The 10,375-nt window shown below is 41.2% G+C and overlaps 1 protein-coding gene across 5 annotated transcripts in view; it reads right to left on the bottom strand.

Annotated features, from left to right (window-relative positions):
- The window catches only part of fam207a (family with sequence similarity 207 member A), a 17,075-nt gene extending 10,309 nt beyond the window's left edge, over positions 1-6,766 (bottom strand). Inside the window, exons 1-4 of one of the 5 annotated variants that reach the window (XM_031316266.1) lie at positions 6,694-6,766; positions 6,398-6,625; positions 5,362-5,485; positions 1,257-1,325 (exon numbers count right to left, since the gene is read on the bottom strand). In XM_031316266.1, the coding sequence (XP_031172126.1) occupies positions 1,257-1,325; positions 5,362-5,485; positions 6,398-6,553 (349 nt within the window). In that variant the 5' untranslated portion in view covers positions 6,554-6,625; positions 6,694-6,766. Of the gene's footprint in view, positions 1-1,256; positions 1,326-5,361; positions 5,486-6,397; positions 6,654-6,683 lie in introns of all 5 variants that reach the window. The other 4 variants (XM_035998779.1, XM_035998781.1, XM_035998780.1 and 1 more) reach the window with 4 other exon arrangements.
- Between the last annotated feature and the right edge of the window lie 3,609 nt (positions 6,767-10,375).

The raw sequence follows: 10,375 nt of genomic DNA, 5'->3' as shown, positions 1-10,375 counted from the left end.
ATCAACTACAAGTCAAGTTATTATTTGTTGTTCCTACAACTTAGATAAGCGACAAGACTTTTGTCAGGCACTGTAAATAGGCGCTAAAAATCCTAGTAATACTATTACAATTTATATTTTATTCAAATGACTTCAAAACCTTGAATTAATTTAGATTTTAAAGCTTTTTTTGAAACTCAACAAAGACGAACACATTTTCAACTCACAATTAAATTCATTCCATAATTTAATCCCCAAAATTAATGAGTATGAATGTCATTGAAAAGTTGAATAACAGAAATAATGTTTGAAAGATATGGAAAAATTATAATTTTTTGAGAACAACCTGACACTAGGCAGAGGAGAGGAGAAGGAAAAGGAGAGGAAAGGAGAGATGGCGGTGGGAATGCAGTACGCTACACTGGACTGCTGGCTCCAGTGTGGAAGAAGAAGGTGACGTAGTGGGAATGGCTTTAATTAGATGGGTAGAGTACCAAAACCCTGTGCCGTTAAGCACCGGGTCTCTGTACCCTAACCCCCCTAGGCTCCAGGATCGTTAAAGAAGCTTCCTGGGGTTGGAACGTTTGTACACTTTGTCGTGTAGAGATTAATAAAAATGTCCGGTGCCTTTTCACCTTCATCTTAGTCTTTTACTGGGACTAAAATAAAGAAAACTGACCGTTTACAATCTCACTTCAAGCCTCAGATACTGATGATGAAGCCATCAGCCTGTAAACACTGGGCTCAGATTTCCTAGTGATTCCCGTCTGATTCCTGAGAGTGTGATCCGTGGAGCCGCTCTCGGCTTTCAGCAGCCGTTACCTCCTAATTATAATTACCGGCTGGACAGGAAATGGCTCGTGTTACCCGGCAGCCATTGATTGGCTGCGCGGCAGCTTCAGTTTCTGATGATGATGTTAGAATTACACAGAGACACAAAGATGGACCCAAATCTCAGAGACTCGCTCCTTAATCTGCAACATTAACTCTTTCTGCAACAGATACCCATGAAATGTAGAGAAAAGCGACAAACAAAGTTTCAAAAGCCTTGTAAAGAGGGCCCAACACTCAGGGACGCGCACAAAGCCTCAAATCATTGAAAAAAGGGACCAAAACGTCAATAAAGGGCCAAAATGTAGGAAACAAACGGCATAAATGTCAAAGAAAGCTCTAAAAACGGATTCAAAAATGCAGAAAATGCCCAAAACGGTAAAACAAATGTAAGAATGAGCAGAAAAAAAGTGTTAAATATGTCCACACTATTGTTTTCAACTTACTGTTGAGCCATCTGTCTCTCCTCTCCTTCATCTTCTCTTTCTTTGTCTTAACTTTCTTCTCTTCTGGACCTGAGAACAAACACAGTTACACATCAACCTGGAGCTGGAGGACAGACAGAGAGACAGACAGACAGACAGACAAGACAGACACACACAGAGAAATGGATTCACACAGACAGACAAGACAGACACACACACACACAGAGAAATGGATTCACACAGACAGACAGACAGAAAGACAGACAGAGAGACAGACAGACAGACAAGACAGACACACAGAGAAATGGATTCACACAGACAGACAGACAGACAGAGTTGCAAACTTCAAAAATGTTGAAAGAAATATTTTGCAAAGAAAAGTCGCTTAAAAACACAAAAAGGGTCATAAACGTTGCAATTTTTCTTTTTTATTATGAAATATGACAAAAATGCCAAACAAAGTGCAAAAAACATTGACATGTCTCCCCATAATAAACAAAAACTAAATAAATGGAAAGCTGCAGCTCTTTGCTCTAACTTGAGAACTGATACAAACTGATTACATTTCTCAAACAGGAGCCGCTGTTTACAGAGCCAGATCCAATTCAGAATATTAGTGTACATGTAAACGTACTCCGTGTCATAATACATGTCATGTTTAAGAGCTTTTACAGTCCTGTTCTCTGGAGTCAACGTCACAGCACATATCTGTGTAGAAAGCCCAGCCCTGCGGCGTGTCAAGCCTTATCTGCAGAGATAATCTGCTGTTTCTGGGAGAGAACAGGCAGAGATGAAAATCTGCTGCAGATACACAGATGTGGGCAGGGGGGGGATCTGATCTGCCTTTGGGGTCCCAGCGGAGCATCGTCTTCCCAACGTTAGAGCAAACTGATCGCTGTGATTACACACACTGCTCACCTTCTAACCTTCCTTCTTTACACTCTCTGTCCCTCTTTCTCTAAACTTTTTGATGCTTTTTAGTATGGAAGCATATTACATTCACCATAGAAAAAAACATGTAGACACCTTATCTCGTAATTACAAGATCCTGATCTCCTAATTTTGAGAAAAGATCTTGTAATTATGAGAAAAGATCTCGTAATTTTGAGAAAAGATCTCGTAATTATGAGAAAAGATCTCGTAATTATGAGATGAATGCATTTTCACAACAACAGAAAGCAGCTCTCTTGTGTGAAGCTCTCAGGCTAGCTGATGCCATGGAACCAAACAGGCCTACGTCATGTGTTGTTTGTGTCTTAAAGATGAGACATGGTTTTTAATCCACAACGAGCTTGTGCTCAGACTTTAATGTACGAACCAACATCATCACCAAAACCTAGCTTGTAGCTACTCTTCTTGGTCTCCCTTAATACCAACATACACCATGGTCCTATACCTAGACACCCTCTGCTGGTCACACTAGGTATTACAGCTGATTCATTACAACACACGTCTCACCTGTGTAGTTTAATCCGTTGTTATTTTGGTTTGAGAAAGACATTGGGAGATGCTAATGTCTTTAAGTACTATAGACTATAGATGAGTTTGTCGACTTTGTGCAGGCACCTCAGGACTTTGCGGTTGTTCCGGCGGAAAGCCCATTCTGATCTGTTGGACATTGTAGTGTTTCTGCAGGATCAGTAGAACAGATATGTCCATTAACTAATACTGTCTATAAAGTTACATAAGAAGTATCACCCTAACTTAACCCAGCTGAATTTAATGTTACCTCTCGGTGGCCGCGGCCTACTGACATCTAGCTAGATATGCCGCCTTCCAGGTGTTTAAAATTATCTCATAATTACGAGATCTTTTCTCAAAATTACGAGATCAGGATCTCGTAATTACGAGATAAAGTGTCTACATTTTTTTCTATGGTGAATGTAATACACTTCCATATTTTAGACACTGTTTTTCGAGCTGTTTTCAGACCTTGTAAGACACCTTTGGGGCGACCTCTAGCTCACCCAGTAGAGCGTGCGCCCCATGTGGGCTGAGTCCTGCAGCTGCCCAGGTTAGAATTTGCTGCGTGTCTTGCCCTCTCTTTCCTGTCTATCCACTGTCACTGTCAAATGAAATGAAAAACCTCAAAAATAATAATAAAAAAAAAAAAATAGATGTGTGATGCTTTTTGTCACTTATTTGTTGCTTTTTGGACACTGGACAATTTCTTTACGCTTTTTAGACGTTTTTTTGTCGCTTTTTCAAAGCTTTTGGGACACATTTTGGAAACCTTTATATTAAAAGAACAAGTGTAATTCTTTTAAAAGAACACGTGGTAATAGCTAGGATTACTCCGACATGAACAGAAGGGTTTCAGCACTTTGAGGAAAATGACAGACGCCCTCTCAGCATTTAAAGTTCCAAAAACAAGATGCATGCTGGGATGGGAGTGGGGGATGAGTGACTGCAGACGGAGACTCAGGAACACACTCACCTTTTATTACAGAGATTGAGACATTTTCTTCCTATATATATTCTGACCTGGTTTCTAAATATTGGGTCCTAGCCATAGACAGTACATAAGAATGGACCAACAGATCCCGTGTCTCTGGACGGAGACCAGTGAAGGCCGTTAGAAGCACTTTTCCGGTGAGCGCTGAGCGTTACTGCGCAGCCTCCAACTGAGAGAGACGACGTAAATGTGCCGTGAGCAATGTGTCTGAAAGTTGGAAGTCTTCTGGTAGCTGTGCCAAGAGAAATCTCAATCATTCCCAATCTAGCAGAGACGGAGAGCGTAGGTATATGTAAGGAGATAATATAGACACAGGCTAATTATTGATCACTAAAATGATAGTTAACATTAGTAATTAAACTTAAACAGCTAATGGAAGTCCAAACTGCCTGAGAGCTTCTCCTGTACTATACGGTAATTCCTCTACTATGAGACAGTAAGTCTCGTGGTTATGACCCAATCGTTAGCCTATTTTTATAAAAACGTCTGCTACGGAGCCATAACGTGAGCTACAAGGTAATGGAGCCTTTTATACATTGTCGTGTTTCTTTAGAAATAAACAATGGGCAAATAGAGTCTTTAAACGCTTCAGATGTAAAGTTATTCTCTGTCAAAGTGACGTCAAAATGAATGGAAGTCAATGGGATGCTAACGGGAGCTGATGGCTTGGTAGCATCAAAATGGCGCCATAGGAGGTTCGTGGTCCGAGGAGAAGCTGACCCCCTTGGCCATAGCAGACTTCACTAGAGCCTCAGAAATCTAAAGTCCTTCCTGCTGTCTGCTGCTGGATCACCAGTCTGTACCGCCCTCTAGAGGCAGACAGACAGACAGGCAGACAGATGGACAGGCAGGCAGACAGACAGGCAGACAGACAGACAGACAGATGGACAGGCAGGCAGACAGACAGGCAGACAGACAGATGGACAGGCAGACAGACAGACAGATGGACAGGCAGGCAGACAGACAGACAGACAGGCAGACAGATGGACAGGCAGGCAGACAGATGGACAGGCAGGCAGACAGACAGGCAGACAGACAGGCAGACAGACAGGCAGATGGACAGGCAGACAGACAGACAGATGGACAGGCAGGCAGACAGACAGACAGGCAGACAGACAGATGGACAGACAGACAGACAGGCAGACAGACAGGCAGACAGAGACAGGCAGAGACAGACAGGCAGACAGACAGAAATGCAGGCAGGCAGACAGGCAGAGACAGACAGACAGGCAGACAGACAGGCAGAGACAGACAGACAGACAGACAGTTTAGCATTCTTTTTTATTTACCACTTTTCTTTTACATTTCTTTGGCACTTTTGGGGCATTTTCTGTAATGCTTTTTGATGATTAACATTGTTTTGTGGTTCTGTTCAGGGTAAAAAGTGACTAATAATTTTGGTTTTGAGCATAATGTCTTTTGGTGCTTTAATGACGTTTTCTTGACACGTCTGGCGCTTTTTCAACATTTTGGGTGTTTACTTCAATCTTTGCCTGACGCACTTTTCTTTGGCGTGTTGGCGCTATTTTTTATGTATTTCATGCTTTGTTTCGACATTTTTTCTTGCAACGTTTTTGACGCTTCTGGCGCTTTTCCCGGCGTATTGGATGCTTAGTTTCGACTTCTTTTCTACTTTCTTGCCTCTGAGCGCTGACAGTCTGCAGTTGTTACCTTTCTCTGCAGCGGCGGGAACATGTGGAGCTTTTTCCTCAAACTGGAGACTTTGTCGCAGAGCGTCCGGAGTGATCTTCGTGCCGGCGAAGATCCCCGAGGGGAAGCAGCTCTCCGCCGGAGCCTGAGAGTTCACAACACAAATAATAATTATTCAGTCAGCGTTCACTAAAAGTTCTGTTGTTGCTGCTGACAGACTCAGATTATATTTCTAAGAGTCTGACAACATTATGGAAAGGATCCCTACAGAGATAGACCTTTTAGTTAAAGAGTAAGATCCTTTTAGTTTAACATGAAACAGCCCTGAAATCACCATCACCAACCCTACCAGACTCCATGTAAATAATCAGGACTTTTAGCGTGTATAGAGCCAGTATATCTCCACATGTAAATGGGTGAATTAAGGGTTTATTTCAACCAAACCAGAGTGGTGATTGTTGGAACAGTGGACAGATGAACCAAGACGGCTTTTGGTAGTTTTATTTAGTTTCTATCCACTTTGAATGAAGTGTGTTTTACGATGATACAAGTACTGATTATTTACATGGAGTCTGGTGGGTTGTTTCATGTTAAACAAAAATGACCTTACTCTTTAACTAAAAGGTCTATCTCTGTAGGGATCCATCCCATAATGTTGTACCTATACCTGAGTAGAACTTTTTGTTAAAGAGTAAGATCCTTTTTTAACCATAAAAAACATCCGCGAAATTGCTATCGCCAAACCCACCAGACTCCATGTAAATAAACAGGGATTTTATCATCTTAAAACACACTTCACTCAAAGTGGACAGAAACTAAATTAAACTATCAAAAGCCGTCTTGGTTCATCTTTCCACTGCTCCAACAATCACCACTCTGGTTTGGTTGAAATAAACCCTTAATTCACCCATTTACATGTGGAAATATGCTGGCTCTATACACACTAAAAGTACTGATTATTTACATGGAGTCTGGTGGGTTTGGCGACGGTGATTTCGGGGCTGTTTCATGTTAAACAGAATGTATGAACAAACTCTTTGGCTGCATCCCAACAGACCTGTGCGTCTCTCCTGTTGTTGTGCTGTTGTTGCCGGAGTATTGGAGCAGAAACAGCCGTTAGCTCCGTTAGCGATGATGCTAATGCTAACCCGGAGCCGGGGCGCACCGCCTCTTGGTGAAGCTTCTGGCGGACATGTTTTATCTTTCCCACCATGTTGAAACCCTTTAAACTCAGACTAACGCATTTGTTGCAAACGTGTAGTAAAGTGAAACAAAGTAACGCTGTCTGTCTGTCTGTCTGTGTGTGTGTGTGTGTGTGTGTGTGTGTGTGTATATGTATGTATGTATGTGTGTGTGTGTGTCAACAGCGCGTGCTGTGCTGCAGTCAAGTCAGCGACAATAACCACCGGAAGTGATTCTGTAAAAGTCAGTTTTAACACTTTGTAGCTTTTTCGACATTGTGTCACTTTTTTTCACGTTTTTTCTCGACGTGTTTTTCACCTTTTTTGTAATTTTGTACCAACATTTTTTTCACTTTTTTTCCCACGTTTGTGCATGTGGGTGATGCATAGACATCCCTGCTGATCCATTTCACACTGTTTACCAAATTGACTTGAACAACTTTGTTTGTGTCTGCCCTCAACATATGCCAAACCATTGTAATTAATAACTTTGCAACCCTAACAGCAATGAGGGAAGGTTTGGCAGCATGTTCACTGACAGTGAAGTATTTTCACTTTCTGCACTTTTCAGTTTTTTGATGTTTTTGTCTTTTATTTTGACAGTTTTTCCCTTCTTTTCCGACACGTTTTACCTCTCTTGTAGGAACTCTTTTTTTGGGAATAACTCCATCTCGTTTTCAACAACACATAAGTAGCCTAAAATACAAACATATTTACAACATATTTCTTACCTACTATATAATCAACACTCAAAGGACGTGTAAATATTCTCTGTACACTCATTCAATTTAATATCAAATAACTTGTAAATAAAAAGCCAATAAAAAGTAAAAGCCAAAAGGAAAGCTTTTATTCTGAAAGGTAATCCCTCATCTTAAAAAAGTGTTTATACTCCCGCTAGCTTGACAGTTGTTGACATGCCAAACGTGACTGGTGTCCCGGGTAAATTGACCGGTGGAAAACAGCGCAGACGGAAGGTTCCAGTGATCAACTTAAAGGGTTTATTATGGTTTAAAATGTCACTATTTTGACATATTATTTTGAGGTTTTTCATAGCACCTTTTTATTAGAGATATGAACTAGTTATTCTGAGATATGATGTCATTATTTTGAGATTTTAACAATGTTTTCTAGCCGTTTATCTTTCGTAACACTTCTTGTTTCAGACTGGTGGAAACAAAACATTTACGTTTCTTCACTTTGTCTGTTTGTGTCTGTTAGATTTCTTCTAAATCCACCAAATAATAAGTGTCATTGTCAGTAATCAGCGGGGAAGTTTCATTCTGATATCTTAATCGCATCAGACTTAAAATCTCTTTCATACATAAATATATCCTGTTGTTAAATCAGCTACATTAAATCCAGCGCAATACTTATTTCAGGGATATACGTCTCCAAGACATTGTCTGTGTGTATGTTTATGTCATTTTCTGTTGTTATACATGTTTTCTTTGTTCATTTGAGGTAATGTTTCATGTATGTGTAGGGATGCACAAAGAATTTCAGCCTTGGCTGACAATAAAGTTGTATCGTATCGTATCGTATATCTGTTAGTGTTTCCCCTTAAAATCTTAATTAACCTCAAATCGGAGAAACAGTGGTGGGTTCAGTTTAGTCCGGACTAATAATAATAATAATAATAATAATAATAATAATAAGCAACAGAAGACCAGACCGAAATGGAGTCTGCACATTTAAAAACAAGTTTTCAACAGAATGCAAATCCGAGGAGTTTAACTCTGATGATGATATCTGAAAAGATATTTGTCTTTTTTTCAAAATAAAAGCATTACAGTAAACTCTACATGCCTGTTTTCCAGTGTAGCTCTTGGTTGAATTGAGTTTGACATCCTTGACATAGACAGAAAAAACCCCAATGAAACCAATATTTCAGCATTAGATGATGTTAATCTTCCACCAGGGGCCACTGTGGCTCTTCCTCATGGCAGCAACACAGATGAACAGATGTGTGACTACAGTCAGCAGTCTGCTGTGTGATCCACTGGATCCACTTCAACATGAAAAGGCCTTCTGATGATTGCTCTGAGAGGAAACCCAGCACATCGCTGCTCTCTCTCAGATGAGTGGCTCCCGCTTGACTCTGATTCATCAGGATTTAAAGTGCCAGTGCCGATCGGGGATAAGTCGCTGGTTTCCCTCGGCAAACTCATACATTAAAGGGTAACTTAGTTTTTATTTCATATTTCCCCATGCATTGGTTTCTAAGTGACAGACTGGAACACAATCTTTAAAATTGGTGCCATATTAAGCGAGAACACTATAACCGTCAGCTGTGACCCAAGCTGTAATGTAACCCTACAGGACTGATGTTCAGCAGCAGTTAGGGTCACTAAAAGTTCTGTTGTTGCTGCTGACAGACTCAGATTATTATTCTAAGTGTCTGACAACATTATGGGATGGATCCCTACAGAGATAGACCTTTTAGTTAAAGAGGAAGATCCTTTTAGTTTAACATGAAACAGCCCCGAAATCACCATCACCAAACCCACCAGACTCCATGTAATCAGGACTTATCATCATAAAAAATCCATTCCAGGATCAGAGCTTTAGGGGTGCCTTGCACCCTTTTAACATCATTTGTTTTTAACACTATTCTACTGTGTTAACTGTGCATTTTGTGACAAACTGTACGATTGATAACTAATGCATGTGTTTGTATGCAGTTGTCAGCGCTTCTTGCCCAAGAAAATTTTCCTAACGGACAATAAAGTTTATCTCATCTTATATTATTAGATTAAGATCATTTTGGACCATCATTCAATTCAATTCAATTTTATTTATAGTATCAAATCATAACAAGAGTTATCTCGAGACACTTTACAGATAGAGTAGGTCTAGACCACACTCTATAATTTACAAAGACCCAACGATTCCAGTAATTCCCCCAAGAGCAACTATTTAGTGCCCTATCTTGCACCCGGTGCAGCGCAAAGCCCAACACAAGTGTCTTTGCTAGTTTACCAACGCAGTTTCCTGTCCAGCACCCACGTCTGGTCTTACAGGGAGGTGTGTTCAGGTGCATTCTGGGTGTGCTGGTCTTACAGGGAGGTGTGTTCAGGTGCATTCTGGGTGTGCTGGTCTTACAGGGAGGTGTGTTCAGGTGCATTCTGGGCGTGCTGGTCTTACAGGGAGGTGTGTTCAGGTGCATTCTGGGAGTATTGCTATCTTGAGGCAGCGGGAAGTGATCACACCATTGACCAACAAAAACCTGGTCTAAAGTCAATAACGCAGCATTTCATTGTTATTTTAACAGAGCATTAGTAAAATGCTCCTAGGCTCGTGCACAGCGCGTGCACACAATGCTTGTTACACACACAGGGACGCACAGCAGCACACACACATGCAGAAGATTACAAATAAAAATATTACGGTGTAAATCCTCCATCATAATAGCAATGCTCCAAGGTCCAAACGTGCCTGGCTTTTAAAGGGAATGGGAGATGATCTCTGATTGGTTTATTTCATGTTACGCCCAAAACACACCTCTGATTAATGAAGACACTAAGTACAACCCTTTTGAACCATGCGCCGGGCGCACGGACCCTTTTTTCCGCTGTCAAACTAGCAAAAGTGGATTTGGACACGCCCTAAACGCACCTGCGCCAGGCGCTTCACGCCATGCGCTCAGATCGTTAAAATAGGGCCCTTAGTGCAACAGTGGCAAGGAAAAACTCCCTTTTAGGGACAAACCTCGGGTGGTGAGGAAAACTTCCTTTTAGGGAGAAACTTCGGACAGACCCAGGCTCTTGGTAGGCGGTGTCTGACGGTGCTGGTTGGGGATGTGATGAACAGTGGCAATAATAGTCACAATAAAGATAATGGGACTATGACTA

Source organism: Sander lucioperca, chromosome 24 (genome assembly GCF_008315115.2).
Source record: "Sander lucioperca isolate FBNREF2018 chromosome 24, SLUC_FBN_1.2, whole genome shotgun sequence".
NCBI lineage: Eukaryota > Metazoa > Chordata > Actinopteri > Perciformes > Percidae > Sander > Sander lucioperca.
The sequence above is the reverse complement of the archived record's forward strand: the minus strand, read 5'-3'. Positions and strand labels throughout refer to the sequence as shown.